The 18,564-nt window shown below is 72.8% G+C and overlaps 2 protein-coding genes across 4 annotated transcripts; one reads left to right on the top strand and one right to left on the bottom strand.

The window, feature by feature from the left end:
* Positions 1 to 2,848: 2,848 nt before the first annotated feature.
* On the top strand, positions 2,849 to 11,130 carry TBX21 (T-box transcription factor 21). The gene is made up of 6 exons (XM_066981700.1): positions 2,849 to 3,553; positions 9,053 to 9,207; positions 9,286 to 9,407; positions 9,499 to 9,657; positions 10,199 to 10,260; positions 10,350 to 11,130. The coding sequence occupies exons 1-6, from the start codon at positions 3,045 to 3,047 to the stop codon at positions 10,999 to 11,001; spliced, it is 1,659 nt and encodes a 552-aa protein (XP_066837801.1). The 5' UTR covers positions 2,849 to 3,044; the 3' UTR covers positions 11,002 to 11,130.
* A 445-nt stretch (positions 11,131 to 11,575) lies between these two features.
* Positions 11,576 to 18,382, bottom strand: OSBPL7 (oxysterol binding protein like 7). 3 transcript variants are annotated; one of them, XM_066981512.1, is made up of 23 exons: positions 18,166 to 18,382; positions 17,343 to 17,530; positions 17,024 to 17,146; positions 16,827 to 16,880; positions 16,600 to 16,713; positions 16,399 to 16,524; positions 16,202 to 16,322; positions 16,019 to 16,122; positions 15,854 to 15,946; positions 15,644 to 15,773; positions 15,433 to 15,557; positions 15,132 to 15,239; positions 14,928 to 15,059; positions 14,384 to 14,474; positions 14,025 to 14,302; positions 13,810 to 13,947; positions 13,658 to 13,721; positions 13,510 to 13,588; positions 13,288 to 13,432; positions 12,645 to 12,786; positions 12,407 to 12,533; positions 12,195 to 12,317; positions 11,576 to 12,037 (listed from the first exon to the last, which is right to left on the bottom strand). In XM_066981512.1, the coding sequence occupies exons 1-23, from the start codon at positions 18,365 to 18,367 to the stop codon at positions 11,929 to 11,931; spliced, it is 2,916 nt and encodes a 971-aa protein (XP_066837613.1). In that variant the 5' UTR covers positions 18,368 to 18,382; the 3' UTR covers positions 11,576 to 11,928. The 3 variants fall into 3 exon arrangements, with proteins under 3 accessions (XP_066837613.1, XP_066837612.1, XP_066837611.1); XM_066981511.1 differs by having other exon boundaries at positions 14,025 to 14,296; positions 15,854 to 16,122; XM_066981510.1 differs by having other exon boundaries at positions 15,854 to 16,122.
* Between the last annotated feature and the right edge of the window lie 182 nt (positions 18,383 to 18,564).

Raw genomic sequence — 18,564 nt, forward strand, 5'->3', positions numbered from 1 at the left:
AAAACAGGAACAATGCCATTTACTAAGAAAATAACCCCCAGGTTTCCCCTCGGTCCCCAGCCAGCAAATTCCTGCCGGAAAAGAGAATCCGCTCTGCACCCCCGGAGCAGCATCTGCCGGGGGTGGCCTGGGTGGCAGCGTGGGGACAGCAGGACCTGGGGACAGCAGGACTGGGGACAGCAGGACTGGGGACAGGGACCACCGCAGGACTGGGGACAGCAGGACTGACTGGGGACAGGAGCCCTGCCCTGTGCTCACGGGGGTCACCGAAGAAAGCCCCTGCCAGGGTTTGGTCCTGGGTGCAGCTGCGGTGACATCCGTGGAGATGTGTCACAGAGGGGACGTGGGGCAGGGGGCGTCCACCAAAGGCCCCCGTTTTCTGCTGGAGACCCCAGAGATGTGCAGGTTTAATCCTGCCACTGCAGGAGGAGGCCGTGGCTGGGGGCGATGCTGGGGCTGGGGCTGGTCCCAAGTACGGGCTTGGCTCCCAGGGCACTTGGCCCCTCTCTGGGGCTGGTTTTGGTGGGGTTGTGTCCTGTTGGGGGGGGGGTGTCTCCATTTTCAGGGGTTTCAGCCCCCGCCACCCCGCTCAGATGTGCAAAGTGCTGAACTGCCTCAACCATCTGCAGGGGGAAACTGAGGCACAGGGGCTGAAGCAGGGAATTTCCTCCCAGGGTCCCAGGTCTCCTTTCCCTAGGCTGTGGGGGGCTGCCTGGGGTGACAGCGGGGGGGCTCCTGGCTCTCCCTTCTTGGCCCCACGGTGGGGGGACACCGGTGCTGAGCTGGAGTCCCGCTGTGCCTCCCAGGGAGGGCAGCGTCCCCGGTGTCACCTTACTGCGGGGAATCAAGGACGGGACATCCTGGGGACCAAGCCACAGCTCCAAGGTCGGGGTCCCTCGCCCCGCGGTGGCCCCGTCGGGACCTGTGCTGGGGGGGCAATGGCACAGTGGGGAGCCCAGCACCGCCGCGCTGATCCCGCAGCGGGGGGTGCCTGTGAATTTATCCTCGCCAGCGATGGTACAAGGGAATGAATTAGCACGTCGTGACGTCAGGGAGCACATGTGCTGCAGCACTTTCTGCCCCCCCCCCCGTTAATGAGGCGCTCCCCCCTTGATGCACGCCCTCCAGCCTTTATTTTTCTTCCTATAAATATTTTCTGGAAATTTCCTTGTTTTCTTTCTTGTTCTCACGCAGGAACTCGGCGGGGTGATTCCTGCTCGCAGCTTCGGGGAGGGGGCAGCTGCGCCCTGGCAGCTGGGGGGGGGTGGAGGGGGGGGGCAGCTGCTGTGCTCTGCCCTGGGTGCAGCCCCTGCATCGCGCACAGCGGGCAGCGGTTGTGCCAGGGAGGGGTGCACACGTGTGAGTGTGTGTGTGTGTGTGAGTGTGCACCAGGCCAGGGCTGGGCATGGGGAGGCTGCACCCGGGACAATGTCATCCCCCCCCCACAACTGCCAGCCCCCCGTCTCAGCTGCGGCCCCCACCCCACACATCCTTAGCTCCCCATTTCCTCCTGGGGGAAGCAGAGCCGTCCCCATCCCCATCCCCGTCCCCATCCCCTTCCCCATCCCCATCCCCGTCCCCATCCCCATCCCCGTCCCCCCCGTCCCCGTCCCCGTCCCCGTCCCCGTCCCCATCCAGCCCTGCAGCAGCACCAGCACCCGATGTGCGGGGCCAGGGGATTTAGGGGCAGGGACCCACGTGTGTCCTTCTCTGTGCTGCTGCCCCCTTCCCACGTGTGCCCCCACTCCGGGGAGGGGACCCCAGGCACATCCCTGAGCCCGGGGTCTGAGCCCGGACCCCAGGCAGGGGACGGACGGGACGGTGGTGGTGTCGCTCATCCTTGGGTGCGGTTTGGGAGCAGCGTGCGCAGGGCGGCCCCCATCTCCCATGAGGCAGGGAGCACCCAAGGGAAGCAGCCCTCACCCCCCCACGGGGCAGGACGCCTTGGGGACGGCTCTGGGGGACGCAGGGACTTCCAGGTCAAGGCCTGGCCCCGGGACGGGCAGGGAAAGGGGCCGGGAGCGGGCAGGGGCACGGGGTAGGCAGCGTTTGTCACCCAGGTGGCCCCAGGGGGCTCGGACCACCCAGACCCGCACAAGGGGAGCGGGGCCAGGAGCAGGACGGGCCCCAGCTGCCCCCCCAGGCACCCCCCAGCCCCGCTCTGAGCTTCAGGTTGCTCCATCCCCAGCATGAGCCAGCTCGGCCCGTCTGGTTTTCTCCCGGTGCTGGTTTTCCTCCCGGTGATCCAAAATAAAGCCGGTTTTCTCCCGGTGAGCCCAAATAAAGCCGGTTTTCTCCCGGTGAGCCCCAAAAGCCGTGCCCCCTGCTCACGAGGGGGCCAGGGCGCCCCGGGCCCCGCGGCTCTGCCTTGGGGCAGCTCCGAGCCGTGACCCCGGGGGGCGCGGGGGGGCCCCAAACACGCAGCGTGCGGCGGGGGCGGCCGGGGGCACGGGGCCAGCGCCGCGGGCAGGCGGCGAGTTAACGGTTACCGAGGGGCGCGGGCAGGAAGGGGTCAGGGCTTGGGCCGGCCCCCGGTGCCGGGTCCTCCGTGCCCCGTCCCCGGTCCCCATCCCTGGCTGCCAGCCCCTCCCGGTCCCCGGTCCCCGGCCCCGGCCCGCCCCGCGCCCCCCGCGTGTCCCGGTGCCGCGCGGCCCCGCCCCGTGCCGGTTCCCCGCCCCGGTGGGGGCTGGACGGGGCGGCCCCGGGCGGGGCTCCCGGTGCGGAGCCGCTTCTTTGGATAAGAGGCGCGGGCGGCGGGGATGGGGCAGGTGCGGTGAGGGCGGCGGCGCCGGCAGCGGCACCGGCAGCAGCGGGGCAGGGCGGCCCCCCCCCCCCCGCCCCCCCGGCACCCCCCGTCCCGGCGGCACTTGTGGGGCTTTCCGCGAGTCCGGGGCTTTTCCTCCTCCTCGGCCCCCGCGGCTTTCCCCGGGGCATGGAGCGGGCGGCGGGCGCGCAGCGCGGGGGGCGCCGCTGAGGCTCGGGGGCGCCGGGGGCGGCGGGGCCGGCGAGCGGCGGAGCGGGGCCGGGCTCCCCGCCGCCCGTCCATGGGCGCTCTGGAGCCGGCCGCCGGAGCCCCCCGCGCCGCCCTCCCCATGCTCAGCGGCGCCGCCAGCTTCGCCAAGGAGCCGCCGGGCGCCCGGGACGCCGCCGCCGCCGCCGCCGCCTACTACGGTGAGCCCGGGGCCCCGGAGCCGCCCGTCCCGCCGCTGCCCTACGGCGCGCCCCCCGTGCCCGGCGGCTTCGGCGGCGGCGGCGGCCGCTTCCTCGGGCCGTGCCCGCCCTACCGGGCGCCGCCGCCCGCCGCCGCCCCGGCCGCGGGGACCGGTTACCCGGCGGCGGCGGGCGAGGGCTACGCGGGCGCGGAGCTGTACGGGGGCGCGGAGGGCGCCTACGGCCCCGGGGGAACCCCCCCGCTGTGCCCCCGCGCCGGGCCGCTCTGCGCCCTGCCCGGGTACCGGGCGGCCGGCAAGGTGCAGGTGATGCTCAACAACTTCCCGCTGTGGGCCAAGTTCCACAAGCACCAGACCGAGATGATCATCACCAAGCAGGGCAGGTGAGCGCCGGGCCGGGGGGCTCCGGGGGGCTCCGGGGGGCTCCGGGGGCGCGGCGGGACCGCGGGGGGCCGGGGCTGGGGCCGCCGGGGCGGCGGCTCCGGGACGGGACGGGACGGGGCGGGTGGGGGCTGAGGCTGCGCTGCCTCCCCTGCCCTCCCCAGGAGGCTGGGGCGGATGTGTCGGGGCTGTGCGACTGAGGGGGGGGTCCCCGAGTCTCTGGGGGGGTCTTTCTGTGTGTGCAAAGGGAAGAAAATCTGGGGGGTGAAGCAGCCCCTCCTCCTCCCCCCCCCGGTGTGACTTTTTGGGCGAGCGGAGGCTGGTTGCAAAGAGAAAGGGGTCAGAGCCCACTGCCGGCGCAGGCTCTGCGGGACGTCTTTGGGGTCCCGTGGGGGTGTCCCTGTGTCCGTGAGGGTGGAACGGGGCCTCAGGACCTCCCGTGCCCAGGCTGGGTACGGGGACGCAGGCGCTGGTTGTGCCGGGGGGCGCGGGGCGATCGCCCCAGGGAGCAGCCTTCATCCGGCCTCAGCCCAGGGGCCGGATCCAGGGCTCGGTGCCGCAACAAGCGGGGAGACCACGGGCACGGGGGGTGGGTGACAGCCCCGAGCCCCCCGCGGCACAGAAATCCCCCACCTGACCTGCTGTCCTGGGCATTTTGGTGAGGTCCTGGGCACAAAAACAGCTGCTGGTGACACCACAGCTGGGCACCTGCTGTCCCCCCACCGCCCGCAGTGCTCGTAGTGGGGCCGCAGCCTGAACTGGGAAGGGGCTGGAGGCTGGGGCAGGACTGGGGAGCGCGCTGGGGGGCTGAGACCCCCCTGCCCCTGCCAGCGCTCCCGCTCAGGGGGACTGGGTGCAGTGAGGGCCGTGGAGCCACCCCCCAGAGCTTGCCCTTTGGCCCCAGGCTGGAGTTTTGTGCTGAAACGAGAAGGGAGCATGAACACGAGGGGGGGGGGGGGGGGGGGGGGGGGGGCAGGGTCTGGTGTGCGTGGCGGGGCTCAGCCCTGCTGGTCCAGGCAGGGGGGGGCCAGCAGCACCTGCTGCGTGTCCCCGTGGCCGGGGCTCAGCTCACTGCCTGCGGCTGGCAGAGCCCCCAGCTCCCCCTGCTGTAGCCACCCCCCCGCCACCACTGTCCCCCTCCCAGGGCTCGCTCCGCTCTCAGCCCCTTTTCCTGGGTGAGCGTCGGGGCCAGCGGCCGCTGGCAGCGCCCCTTCTGCTGCCTCCCCCTCTCCCTTCCCTCGGCCGAGACAGACGGTGTCACTTTGATGCTGAAACCAACCTGCTTAATGTGTTGGAAGTCTAAACGTGTTAGGGCCGCTTGGTTTGCCACGGTCCTTCCCGGGCCTGCTCCCCCCGGCCCCCCTGCCGGGCTCGGGGCCGTGCAGCAGCAAACTGTCGCCGTCAGGGACGGGTGATGTGTCCCCCATGGGCTGGGGGGTGTCAGCGCCTTGGGGATGTTTCCTGCCTGCCATTGTCCAGGTCCTGGGGGGCCCCGCTGAGCTTCGCCTGGATCTCTCCTCATGCTCCCCCGTCAGGGGCAGGAGAGGAGGCAGTGCCCGTCCCCGCTGCCCCGGGCCTGGGTGCTGGGTGCTGGGAGCTTGGTGCCCGCAGAGACCCCGTCCTCTGCCCCGCTACTCATCCTGACTCTGCCACCAGCTCCTGCCTGAAACCGGGCGCTTTGGGGGCTCTTTCTCTAGCTCCGTCCCCTCTGAGAGCTCTGCAGAGAAGCTGGGGTCTGGGGGATGTGTGGTCGGTGCTGGGGGGGCTCACGACAAACCCAGCCCCGGGGAGATGTCAAACCCAGAGCCACAAAACATCCGCTTCCCCAGACCCTGAGCTGCTTTTGCAAAAATCTCTATGCAGGGCCTGGCTGCAGCGCTGCTGAAACACAGGAAAAACCCCAAAGCGGGGGCATGAAGGGAAAGGTGCACGGGGGCTGGGGCGCTCTGCCCTCCCTGGGGGGCTCCTGTCTCAGGGAGGGGGCCTGGGGGCCTCGGGTGCAGGTGCGGGTGGCCTTGCTGGTGCCTCTGGCGGAGCCGGGCAGGAAGAGGGGCGCGTTCCGCTGGGGTGAGGACCCCCCCCCACTGGTCTGCGCAGCCCCGCGGCTCCCTCCTGACCGCCGTCCCCACGGAGAGGAGCTGAGGGCAGGTGGGAGGGGGCAGTGCCAGGTGACCCCCACCTCACCGCGGGTCCAAGCGGGGGGATTTACCCCACCAGTGCCTTCCTGCCCGCTCCTGCCCCAGCTCCGTTCCACGTCCCCCGCCTGCCCACGCTGTCCTGTGCCCTCTCCTCCCCGGTGGAAAAATGCCCCCCCCGGGCTCTCTGGTGGGTCCCTGCCCTCCTCTGCAGTGCCCGGGGCTCGGCCAGGGCAGGATTTCTGCGGAAAACCCCAAGGACTCACCATTGCCACATGGGCCATGGGGCAAAGGGTCTGGGGAATTCCTGCCACCGTTTTTTGCTGCGAAGCTGGGGCTGGCTGTGCCTTTGGAGGACGGGGGCTGGCTGTGCCTTTGGGGACATCTTTGCCTTTGGGGACACGAGGGTCGGCGTTGCCTTCAGGGGGGTGCAGGGGTTTGGGGACACGTGGATTGGTGGTACTTTTTGGCAGGACACAGGACACTTTCCGGTTGCCCTCTGCAGGGACTGGAGTTGTGCTTGGGGATGGTTTTGCCTCGGGCGGATGCAGGGGTTGGCTCCGGTTTGGGACACGCAGGAGATGGCCTCGCACTGGGGCAACGCGGGGCCGGCTTTGCCTTTTGGGGGGGACCCTGGGCTGCTCGCTGGCGGCTGGATGGGGATGGGGACGGTGTTCCCAGTGGCTGCACAGGGAGGACGAGGCCAGCTCGCCGTGCTGTGCCGTGTTGTGCCGTGCCGTGCCGCGCCGTGCAGCCGTGGGGTGGGGGCTGGGGCAGGTGCTGCAGGGGCTGCGCCGATCTCCCACGCGGCCGCGGTTCTTGCGGCCGCTTCGTCTGGGGCGCGCCGGGTTGCCATGGGGAGACGAGAGGCGGCTCAGGAAGCTGGCAGCCCCCCCCCCCCCCCCGGTGCGCGGGCTGCGGGGGCTGCCTGAGCAAGGCTCCCTTCGGGCCGCCCGCTCGCCTCCCCAGCCAGGTTCATCCTCACGTCCCTGCTCCCCGCGTCCCCGTGTGCCCAGTTCTCTCGCAACCTGCAGCCCCGCGTCCTTGCAGCCCTGGCCCCTGGATGTGCGTGTATACCCCCTGCCCCCATGGCCTGACCCCCCCAGCCGCACCGGGCCCTGGTGGCGGGGGGGACACCTGAGTCGCGGGGTTCTTTCAGGGGCACCTGGGGGCAGCCTGGGGGCAGCCTGGCAGCCGGGAGCCCCCTCCAGAGCTCCAGGGGCGAAGCTGCAAAGGGGCAGACGGGGGAGGCTGGCGCCAGCTTTGGGGTGAGCACGGGGCTGGGCCGGTGGGGGTCCCGCACCCCCACGTGGCACCTCCCAAACCACAGGGGCCAAACCCAGGGGAGCCGAGTCCTGCCTGAGAAGCAGCCCCAGGAGCTAAAACGCCGGTGGATTTAAAAATAAATGCGAGGCTTGCGTGGTTTCGGGTCTTGCCACCGCTCTCCAGTGCCCCGGCCAAGCCCTGTGGTTTGCACCACGGCAGCATTTGAAATAATCTCTCTTTGCTCCCCCATCAGCACAACTCTCAGGGAGACGGTTGTGGTGTAGCAAACAAAGTGCAAAACCCCAGAAAAATGCTCTTTTCTTCCTCCCTGCTCTTTGCAGCACCGGGGGTTGGTGCGGCACCCAGCGCGGCTGCCTGCACCGGGGCTGAGCTGCCTCCCGTGCTCACCAGGACCCGGTGCCGGGGGGGCATTTCCCGCGGGGCCGCCCGGGACCCGGTGCAGCCGGTGCCTCGGGGCCAGCGCAGCCCTCGCTGCCGCCCTTTGATGTGGTTGGGATTTTATAGGGGGCGGGAGCCCCGGTGCCTCGAAGCAGCAGCTTCTTGCTCACTTGGGACCGAACCCCAGCCGAGGCCGGGCAGGGATGAGCCCGGGGCCACCCCGCTTGGGCTCGGTGTGGGCCGGGGGCCGGGTGTCAGCCCCCCGAGCAGCCCCCCCAGAGCCGCAGTGCCGGGGGCTGCCGCCTGCCTCGGCCCCAGGCAGCGCAGGGCCGAGCACGTGTGCAGCTCCTTGCAGTGCGCTGCTTTCTTTTTCTTTTTCTTTTCCTCCCTCTCTCGCAAGGGCAATTTTGAGTCACCAGCACCCGGCCGGGCTCTGCGCGCTCTTTCCATTGCTCCTCGCCCGCTGCCGGCCCCGGCACCACGGCCCCTGCCCGAGCGGCGCTTCCTGCCGGGGCGACGCCGAGCCCACCGGCAGCTTCGGGGGCTCACCAGCCCCAGCCTCAGCCCTGGCCCCCCCTCATATTTCTGCCTGCCCACCCCCAGCAGATGGAGAGGAGCAGGCCTGGGCCGTGGGTTCAGCAGGGAGCCCCCCACCCTGCAGTTGCCGTCCCGAGTCCATCAGGCTCTGCCTTAGGGCAGGGGGAGAACCCCGGGGCTGGGGGGGCAGGGGCAGGGACCCCCCCCCTTCCTGTGCCAGCGGGGAGGCAAAGCAAAGCCTGGGGCTGCAGCCAGGTGAGGGCTGGCTGCTGAAGGGGGGGGAGCAGCAGCCGCCCCCCGGTGCCCACCCCCTGCCTGCAGCAGGGCACCCCGGCTGGCCACAGCAGCTCACGGCTTGCGGGGCCCGTTCCGAGGAGCCCCGGTTCCTGCTTTATGGGAAACGGCAGCACCATGAGGAAGCCGGAGCAGAGGGGACGAGCCCCCCCCTCCCCCCCAGACCTGTGCCCCCCACCCTCGCCCGCTGGGCACCGGCACCCAGCCAGCGGCACAGGCTGACGGCGGTGCTGACACTGGGGCTGGCCCCCAGCTCTGGCCTCTAACGGCTGAAAGTCCAGCGGGTGCTGAGATGCCCCCCCCCTGAAATGCCCCCCCCTTGAGGAGCCAAGCTCTGGCTGGGGGGGGGGGGGGGGGCAGCTCGAAGCAGTGTCCGCAGCCCGGGCTCGAGGTCCTGCTGTGACCCCAAACCTGCAGCTGGGGCTGCCGGGGCCAGCGGGGGGAAAGGGGGGACTGAACCTTGGGGGTGAGGGTTTGGGCCCCCCCCCTTTGTGCACAGGGACAGCGGGGGCATGGCTGTGCTGGGGGGGGGCAGACGCAGCCCCCGACCGCAGGGTCCCCCCCGGCCGTCCCGTCCCGTCCCCTCGCTGCCCTTGGCGCTGGCGCCCAGCCCGAAATAGCAGCGGTGTTGGTTTCCGAACCGGAAGGTGCTCGGGGAGGGGGAGGAAGGTGCCGGGGGGGGGGGATCGGCCCCGGAGAGCAGCCCCCAGCTGCCGGGGTCAGTCAGCGCCGCGGGGCACCCACCGGGCACGGGGGGGGGGGCTGACAGCGGCTCCCCCACCCCCGTGGGCAGAGCGGGGCTCACGGCCCCGCACCGGGTGCGGCGGGGCTGTGGTGGGGGGGGTAACGCTCCCGTTGTGCCCCCCCCAGGCGCATGTTCCCGTTCCTCAGCTTCAACCTCTCAGGGCTCAACCCCGTGGCCCACTACAGCGTCTGCGTGGACGTGGTGCTGGTGGACCAGCACCACTGGCGCTACCAGGGCGGCAAGTGGGTGCAGTGCGGCAAGGCCGAGGGCAACATGCCAGGTACGGCGGCACGGTCCCTGTCCCCCCGACCCCCCCCGGGGCTGCGAGCGGGGTAACCCCCCCGTGTGCCCCCCCCAGGGAACCGCCTCTACCTGCACCCCGACTCGCCCAACACGGGCGCGCACTGGATGCGCCAGGAGGTCTCCTTCGGGAAGCTGAAGCTCACCAACAACAAGGGCGCAGCCAACAACGTCGGACAGGTACGGCCCCCCCCCCCCCCCCCCACCTCCCCGCACACACCTGCCCCCCCCCCCCAAAATGCACCCCTCCCCTGACGGCCGCTGCCCCCAGATGATCGTGCTGCAGTCGCTGCACAAGTACCAGCCCCGGCTGCACGTGACGGAGGTGAAGGAGGGCGAGGGCGAGGTGCCGTGCCCCTCCCCGCACACCCACACCTTCGCCTTCCCCGAGACCCAATTCATCGCCGTCACAGCCTACCAGAACGCCGACGTGAGTGCGAGACCCCCCCCCCCCCCCCCCCCCCCCATTCCCTTCTTCCCCAGGCACTGCAGAATCCCCAGCACCCCTCAGCCTCACAGGGACCCCCCCCGACACACACCAATATTACCCTGGCATCACAGCAGCCCCTAGTACCCCCCCCCCCAACCCCCCCCCCCCCCAGCCCCCCAGCATCATCCCAATGCATCACAGAAACCCCAAAGCCAACCCCCGCCCCTACCCCCTCCCTCTGCTAACACCCTGGCACTCCCTGCGGCCCTCAGCATCCCCATTTCCACCCCCCCCCCCATGCCCCCTCTGCATCCCAGCACCCTCAGTGCCCCCCCAGCACCCATCCATCACCCTGGTCCCCATCAGCCTCCCCCACCCCGTGCACAGCCGCCCCCCCCCCCCCCCACCATGGGCCCTGGGGTGGGCAGCCTGGGACTGCGGGGGGGCTGCGGGCTGGAAAAGGGACGGGGCGCAGCCCTGCCGGGGGGGCTGGCAGCAGCCCCAGCCGCCCCCCCATCTCCATCCCCCCCCACCCCCCCAGATCACCCAGCTGAAGATCGACCACAACCCCTTCGCCAAAGGCTTCCGGGACAACTTTGACTCGTGAGTACCCCCCTGCCCTCCCCGTGGCCCCCCCCCCTCGGCCCTGGGAGGAGTGTGCCCCCCCCACGCCCACCGTGTCCCCCCCCCAGGATGTACGCGGCCTCGGAGGGCGACCGCCTGACCCCGTCTCCGCCGGACGCCCCCGGCTGCCCCCAGCTGCTGCCGGGCCCCCGCTTCCAGCCCTTCCTGCAGGAGCAGTACCCGCTGCCCCCCGGGCGCTTCTACAACGGGGAGCGGGGGCCCCCGCTGCCCCTGCCCCCCAAGGACCCCCCCCGCTGGTACTTTGCCCCCCAGCAGCCGCCCGCCGGGGCCCTGGAGTTCGGCGGCTACGAGGGGGGGTACGGCGGGGGCAAGCTGGTGCCCTACGGGGTGAAGCCCTTCGCCCTGCCGCCTGCCACCCACCCGCCTCTGCCCTACTACCCCGAGGGGCCGGCGGCTTTCGGGGGGCCGGGGGCCTGGGGCCCCGGGCAGTACGTGCCCAAGGGCAGCCCCGGGACCCTGGGCTGGTACCGGGAGCCCCGGGAGGAGAAGTGCAAGGAGGCGGAGGGCTGGACCCCCGAGCCCCCCGTTGCCAAGCCTGGCGAGGCCGCGGAGCCGGGGCTGTACGAGGCGGGCTGCAAGCGGCGCCGCGTGTCCCCGTACCCCTCCAGCGCCGAGAGCTCGCCCCCGGCCCGCAACGGGGACCTCTACGACAAGGAGCCGGGCGCCGACGGCAGCTACTATGGCTTCTACGGGAACTGAGCCGGGGGGAGGAGGATGCAGACCCCCCCCCCCCCCGCACATACGCCAGGCACCCCCAAGAAACGTCGGGCACCCCAGAGCCACGGCAGCAAAAACCCTTTGGGGGCTGGAGCCAAGCCCTGCGCAGGGCATCCCTGCCCCCCCCTCCCATTTAACACCCAATGCTGGGAAGACTTCAGTGGGAGGGGGGGGCCGCATTCAGACAATCAGCCCCCAGTGCCACCCAGGTGGGGCCACGGGGGTGGGCGGGGGGGCAGGGGGGGGTGGCCGGGGCCCTTTTTTTGTTCTTGTTTTTTTTGGGGGGGGGGGGGCGGGGGGGGGTGGTTGATGCTGAAATATTTATTGAGCCCCGCGCGCCGCGTGGGGCGGGGGCAGCAGCACATCGCGCAATAAAGGGGACGCTGCGGGTGACGCCTCCTCGCTCGCCTCCGGGGGGATGCGGGGAGGGAAACTGGGGCAGGGAGGGGGTGCTACCTGTCCGAAGGGACATTGGGGGGGGGGGGGGGGGCACCAACCCAAACACCCTGGTCTTGGGGGGGGGCATCCTGAGGGTGAGGAAGCACGCTGCACACGGTGACTCTTTGCAGACTTTATTAGAGCAGGGCCCCCTGTGCAACCGGGGGGGAGTGGGGTGGGGTGGAGGGGGCTGCCCGCCCGCGGGCACGTCGGGACCCCCCCAGCTTTGAGGCCACCCTGGGACTGGGCGGGACGGGCAGCACCTGTGCCCCCCCAGCTCCCCCCCCCCCATTTGGAATCACAGTTTTGCTTGAACGCAGGCGCAGCGGCTGCGAGGGGCCGCGGCCGGGCACTGCCTGCCCGCAGCCAGCTGGGGGGGAGCCTGCACCCCGCTGCGGGGGGCTCAGGAGGGGGGCTCGGGGGGCCAGCCCAGCTGCCGGGGGGGGGGGGGGCTCAGCCCCGTGGGGGCCGCTACCAGAGCACCGCGCTGTCCAGGTGGGCGAAGCCGGGGTCGAGGCGCAGCTTCCAGTAGGTGTTGTTGGTGACCCACGACTCCTTGCCGTTGGCGTCCGTCAGCCGCCTGCGGATGGGGGGGGGGGGGGGGTCGTGCCTGAGGTGCCCTCGGGGACCCCCCCCGGTGCCTTGGCCGTGGGGTTCCCCCCATTCCCCGAGTGCCCCCGGGGCCATCCCCGCTCCCCACGCCCGCTCCCAGGGCCCCCAGCCCCCCCCGTGCCCACCGGAAGAAGCGCGCCTGGTGCGTGATGTTGTTCTCCTCCATCACCCGGCGCCGGTCCCGCTGCAGCTGCTCGATCTGGCGCTTCTGCGTCTCGGCCGCCGGCACGTTGCCCTCCTCCAGGTACCTGCGGGGGCCGCGCTGTGAGGAGCCACACGGCCCCCAACCTGCCCCCCCAGACCCCCCCAGAACCGCCCCGGGCCGCGTGCTGCTCACCGCTGGTCGGGGCGCAGGCGGGTGTCGGTGGAGGGCAGGACGCGCCGCAGCTCGGGCGTGAGCTCGTTCAGCTCCAGGGCGAACTGGGTGAAGCCGTAGTTCCTCTCGTGGTCGTGGGGCATGGGGTCTGGGGGGGAGAGGTGCGCTAAGCGCCCCGCCGGCACCCCCGGGCAGGGCACCCCCCGGGCAGGGCACCCCCCCCGGCACGACCCCCCCCGGCCCGACCCCCGCTCCTTACTGGCTCTCCAGACGCAGTGCCCCGGGGCGGGCCCGCGGAACAGCCCCTCGTGCCACTTGCCGGCCAGGCGCTCCACCACGGTGCCGCTGCGGCTCAGCACCGCGCCCTGCACCTCGTTGGCCCCCGCGCCCCAGTACCGAGCCTGCGGGCACGGCGCGGTGGGGGCGGGGCCTCGGGGGGCGGGGCCGTGGGGAGGGAGGGGCTACGGGGAGGGGGCGGGGCCAGGGAAGGGTGGGGTCGTGTAAAGGGCGGGGCTATAGGGAAGGGCGGGGCTATAGTGGAGGGGTGGGGCCATGTGAAGACATGGGGCCAATGGGATGGGGCCATGAGGAGGGGGCGTGGCCGATTGGGTGGGGCCGCTGGGAAGGGGCGGGGCTACGGGGAAGGGGCGGGGCCAACGGGGACAGGGCAACTACGGTGCAGTGATTGGGTGAGCGTGTTGCTAAAGGGGCGGGGCCAAGGCTGGAGGGGCGGGGCCAGGCTACGGCCATGCAAAATAGCACCCCGCAGGGGCGTGGCCTGGACGGGTGGGCGGAGTCACGGGGGTGGGCGGGGTCACGGGGGTGGGCGGGGTCACGGGGGTGGGCGGGGTCACGGGGGTGGGCGGGGTCACGGGGGTGGGCGGGGTCAGGGGGGGTCGCACCTTGCAGAAGGTGAGCTTGCAGTGGTAGGAGGCGTCGCGGGTGTTGCGGATCAGCACCTCCCCGTAGTGCTCGATCCAGCGCGGGCCGCTGAGGACGTTGTGGATGCAGGTGGTCACCTTGTTCCACTCGAAGTGGTCCCCGGACCTGCAACGCACGCGGGTCAGGGGGCGCGGGGGAGCAGCCGGGGGGGGGGGGGCGCGGGGCCGGGCGCGGGCTCTCACCTGGGCAGCTGGACGTTCACGGTGCCCATGGGGACGATCTCCAGGGATTTTCCCCAGAATTTGTTCTTCCACCTCATGTCTGGGGACGGGAGGCGGTGAGGCCCCGCACCCCCGGCGGTCCCCCCCCCGCAGCCCCCCCGGCACCCACCTTGCCAGAAGACGAAGTTGTCGGACTCAGCGTGGCAGGCGGAGATGGGGGGGTGGTGGCAGACCTGGGGGAGGAAGAGCCGCAAGTCCCCATCCCCATCCCCGTCCCGGTCCCCGTGCCCGCTGCGGCCCGGTGCCGCCGCCCAGCGCTACCTGCTCGCTGATGAAGCGGAAGCCGCGGTCGGGCCGCACGCACTCGTAGGTCTCGCCCAGCACCGGGTTGAAGGGCTTGCTGCCCGCGCGGTAGAAGGTGGAGGCGTAGGCGGACACGGCGAAGGCGGCCACGAAGACCTGCGGTGGCCACGTGTGGGTCAGGCCCCCCGCGGGCGTGTGACCCCCCCCCCCCCGTACCCTCCCATGTCCCGCACCAGGCGCTGCCGGGGGTCGCGGGCACGGGCGGCACGGTCGAGCAGGGCGCTGTACTCGAGCTCCTCGCAGAGGCGCTGCAGCGTGTTGAGCGGCTCGTTGAGCTGCACGGGCAGCGCCACGCGGGACAGATCCTTCCCCACGCTGCTCCGCAGCAGCCCCCACAGGCTCACGTCCCCCGGCGGCGCGGGGGGCGCGGGCAGGCGGCTGCGCCGCTGCGGGCCCGGCCCCGGCAGCTCCAGCGGGGGCAGCTCCACCGGCGCCCCCGGGCTGTCTGCTCCTGCGGGGCAGGGGGTACATGGGTCGGGGTGCCCCCGCAGCAGCACCCCACACCCGTCGCCCCTCCGCAGAAGCCCTCTACCTGTTTGGGGGTGCCCGGGCCCCCCCGGCTCGGCCGGGTCCTCGCAGATGCTGTTGGTGGCCTCGCTGATGCAGGACTCGTCATCCGAGGCCTGGGGATGGGCACAGCGGCCGTCGGGTGGGCTACGGGGGCATGGGGCTGCGCCGGGGGGTGGGACCCCCGGGGGAGATCGGGATGGGAACGGGGTGTCTGGGACACAACGCGGGGACGGGACGGTGGGGGGACCGCAGGATACGGGGAGCAGGAGCAGTGGGGGGCACCGGCAGCACCTGGCCCCCACTGCTGGGCTCAGAGACTGTGGAGCCCCTGAGCACCCTGCTGAGGGGGGCTATGGGGGGCTGCAGGGGACACAGGAAGGGGGGGGGGGGCATGGAGGCTGTGGGGGACTGCTACTGGGCTGGCTAACGGGGAGGGACAGGGGAGAGAGAACGAAGAGATGAACCGACAGGAACAGCAGCAGCAGCCGGGGGGGCACTGAGCGGGTCTGCAGAGCCCCCCCTGCCTGACCCCACCCCGCCTGAAGCCCCCCCCCCCAAACACACACCTCGTTCTCGGAGGAGCTGGCGGAGAGGAAAACCTCACAGGCGTCGAAGAACTCGGTGTGCGAGTCAGCCAGCGAGGCGATGCTGCGCTGCGAGCGCTGCTGCTCCTGGCCCTTGGCCGGCAGCGCGTCGGGCTGGGGGGGGCAGGCAGCGGCTCAGCCCCTGCCCCGGCCCACTGGAGCCCCCCCGGCCCTTAGCCCCCTCACCTCGTCGGGGTGCAGCGAGGCAAAGGAGTCCAGGGTGGTGTCGGAGGAGACAGAGAGGGAGTGGAAGCGGCGCAGCCCGTCCCGCGGCTCCAGGCTCGGCAGGGCAGCCTGCGGGGGAGCTGAGCTGGGGTCGGGGCCGGGACCCCCCCATCTCACCCCTACCACAGCCCACGAGGGGGTCGTGGGATCACCCCGCCACCGAGGGACCCCCGGTGCTGGGCTGAAGCCCTGCCGACCCACAGCACCCACCAGACCCCAGCAGCACCCCCCCGGCTGGGGCAGCCCTGCCCGCACCCCTCACCCCAGTGGGGCCAGCGCTGCCCGGGCGCGGGGCTGAGCGCCGCCGGTCCAGCGCCTGCCGCATCTCCTCCAGGCGAGCCCTCTCGGTCGTCAGCGCCACCACCACGCTGCTGAGCGAGCCGTGCACTGCGGGGACAGGGGCAGGGCGGGGGGTTGCAGCATGGCCCCCCCCCCGCAACCCCACACCCCGCTTGGTGCCCCCCCCGTCCCACCTTTCTGGGCCAGGACCCAGAAGCTCCGCTGCAGCTGGCTGTACTCGGGCGGGAGGCTGAAGGGCAGCTGGCCCTGGCAGGGCTCCAGGTAGCGCGAGAGGTTGGGGACGGAGCCGTGCAGGCGGCCCACCTGCGAGGGGCACGGGCTCAGCGGGGGCTCCGGCCCCGGGCTCGACCCCGCAGCGGGCAGGACGCCCGCACCCGCCTCACCCTGCCGATGGAGTCGTCCTTGGCGAAGCTCTGGGTGCACCAGATCCTGGTGCTCCTCCTGCCCTTCTTGGGCCTCTCCGCGGCGGCTGAGGGCTGGGGGCAGGGGCGGGTGGTGAGCGCGGGGCGAGGGGGCCGCGAGGCTCGGCCGCGCACCCTGGCGCTCACCTGGCCGCTGGAGATGAGGGGCGCGGAGGGGATGCGGTGCAGGGACTCGAGGCTCTGCAGCATCCCCGTCAGCTCCCGCAGCTGCTCCTGGCACGCCGACAGCTCTAGGGAGGGTGCACAGAAGCCGGGTCAGGGACAGGGACGGGCGCCCTGTGTCCCTGTGCCCCCTGGCGCCCCGCTCACCGGCCGAGCAGCGCTCCAGCCCCTCGCTGTCCTTCAGCCACGCGTCCACCTTGTCCCGGGAGCTGGCGAGGGCAGACAGGGCGGGGGCACTGCCCGAGGGCAGGATCCGTGTCCATGGGCCCTGGGGACAGAAGGGCACCCTCAGCAGCCCTGCTCACGGACGTGGTCCTGCACCAGCACCCCAAGGTGCCACCGACCTGTGCAGCGGTGGGGGTCCTCCCGGCGGGACCCCCGCTGGGGCAGGCGAGGGGATCCGGCCTCTCGCCCTGGTGATGGGAGCAGAGGCTGCTCACCCAGCTGGCAAAGAGCTCCGGGGACTTGATCTGCGGGACAGAGGCCAGTTGGGGGGGGGACGTGACACCCCAGCCCCCTCCAGCAGCCGCTGGGCACCCCCAGACCTTGAGGTGGTAGATGTTGTCCTCCGTGTCCAGGTCAACCCGCTGCGCCTTCTTGTTGACGGACATGACGGACTGACGGACGTCGATGGCGCCGTGCAGCTTGCCCTTGAGGACCTGGGGAGCCCCGGGACTCCCGTCAGGGGGAAGTCTCTCTTTCTTGTAGGGGAAATGGGGTCTCTCCCACCCTGTGCCCACGGGGAGGTGGCGGGGACACAGCCCATACTCACATCCTGGCGTGTGGTGGCATACGTCAGGATGCCGTTTTCCAGCACAAAGTACCTCTGGGGACAGAGAGGGACAATCGAGAGAGGGACAGAGGTCGATCCCCGCAGCCCCCCCACCCAGGGGCCGGAATCCCCCCAGGGCTGGGCACGGCGCCCACGAGCAACCGGGTCGGGCTCTGCCCGCGCCCCCGCCCCGCTACCTTGTGCCAGCCCTTGAGGGGCCATTTCCTCTTCTTGAGCAGGAAGCCCTCCTGCCGCGGCGGCTCCCGGCACGGGCTGCCCCGGCCGCGCGGCTCCTCCACCACCTCCCAGCTCTCCGAGCCCTGCGGGGAGCGGGCGTCAGCGCGGGGGTCCCCCGGCACGCGGGGCAGCCAGGGCGCCCCCCCCCCCCACGTCCCCCAGGGGTACCAGGGCCTCTCTTCACCCCCCGCTTGGAGTGGGACGAAGCCCCCTGCGGCCCCACGGCACCCCGGCTGCCCGCTGGGATCCCGCCGAGCCCCCAGCCCGCAGCCCCCCGACCTGCTGGACGCTGCTGTGCTTGGAGGACACGGTGCTGTTGGAGCGCGACAGGGCCCTCCTGGGCGACGCCGGGTCCTTCTCGTGGCTGCCCATGGCCGGGGGGGCCCCGCTGAGCCCCCCCCCCCCCGCTCCGTGCCGCGGGGCTGGCGGTCCGAGCTGCGCCCTCACGGCCCGGGCAGCGGGACCGGCTGCGAGGAGGGGGCGCCCGGTGAGGGAGCCGCGGGGGGGGGGGGCCAGCCCCTGGGCGCCCACCCCCAGCACCCCCCGGCCCCGCCGTGCCTCAGTTTCCCCGGGCGCAGGGCGGCGGCCCCGGCCCGCCCGCCTTATCTCGCCTCCGCCCGCCGGGTCCAGAGTCCGGCCCCGCCGCCCGCCCCACGGGGCGCTGCCACGGGGGGGGGGGGGGAGGAACGGCCCCGGTCCCGGTCCCGGTCCCGGCCCCGGTCCCGGTCCCGGTCCCGGTCCCGGCAGCGCGGCCCGGGGCGGGGGGAGCGGGGCCGGCCCCGTGCTCCCCGGCAGCGCCGAGCCCCCCCGGGCGTGCCCGCAGCCCCCGGCCGGGCCGGGCCGGGCCCTCCCCCCCGCCTGCAGGGGCCGGGGGCGCCGCGGGGACGGGGCCCCGGGGAGGGCTCCCCCTCCGCACCGACCCCCCGCCCCCTGCACTGCCGCGGACCCCCGGTGCGGAGCAGGAGCCCCGCCGGCACCGGGCGGCAGCGACCGCGAATCCGCCCCGCAGCGGAGGGGACGGGGCTGGGGGTCCCCGCGGGACCGGCCCCCGGGGGGTCCCCGCCGCCCCCGGCCCGGGCCCGGTCCCCGTCCCCCGGCTCACCTGTGCGGGCGGCGGGCGCCGAGCCGGGGCCGGGGCCGGTCGCATCCTGCCCGGCGGCTGCAGGAAGCGGAACACGGAAGGGGGCGGAGGCGCCGGGCCGGAGCCGCTCGGCTCTGCCCCCTGCACCGTGGAGGACCGGAGCCGGTAGCGCCGGGGCGCCCCGGGACCCCCCCGCACACACCCGGGGCAGCTCCGCCGCCATCCCGGCCCCGCTCCCCTGCACCGGAGGCTTCGTGCGCCGGGAGCTGGATCGGTCCCGAGGGGACCACCCTGTCCCCCTCACCCCCACCCCGGGGAAGGGGGCTCGTCGGGAACGGCCGAGCCACGGTCACGACCCCCGCCCCGCCCCGCACCCCCCGGGAGCACCCTCCTGGGGCTTTGGGGCTCCCTCCCACCCCC

Source organism: Anser cygnoides, chromosome 22, assembly GCF_040182565.1.
Source record: "Anser cygnoides isolate HZ-2024a breed goose chromosome 22, Taihu_goose_T2T_genome, whole genome shotgun sequence".
Classification (NCBI taxonomy): Eukaryota; Metazoa; Chordata; class Aves; order Anseriformes; family Anatidae; genus Anser; species Anser cygnoides.

Bases quoted from the DNA above. Each gene is read 5' to 3' on its own strand.
- TBX21 (XM_066981700.1), top strand. From the start codon at position 3,045: ATGGGCGCTCTGGAGCCGGCCGCCGGAGCCCCCCGCGCCGCCCTCCCC. The intron at 3,554-9,052 runs GTGAGCGCCGGG...TGCCCCCCCCAG, and splicing joins ATCATCACCAAGCAGGGCAG to GCGCATGTTCCCGTTCCTCA. The intron at 9,658-10,198 runs GTGAGTGCGAGA...CCACCCCCCCAG, and splicing joins CAGCCTACCAGAACGCCGAC to ATCACCCAGCTGAAGATCGA.
- OSBPL7 (XM_066981510.1), bottom strand. From the start codon at position 18,367: ATGGCGGCGGAGCTGCCCCGGGTGTGTGCGGGGGGGTCCCGGGGCGCC. The intron at 15,558-15,643 runs GTGGGACGGGGG...CTGTCCCCGCAG, and splicing joins CTGGGTCCTGGCCCAGAAAG to TGCACGGCTCGCTCAGCAGC. The intron at 12,787-13,287 runs GTGCGACCCCCC...CCGTGCCCGCAG, and splicing joins GCAAGCTCACCTTCTGCAAG to GCTCGGTACTGGGGCGCGGG.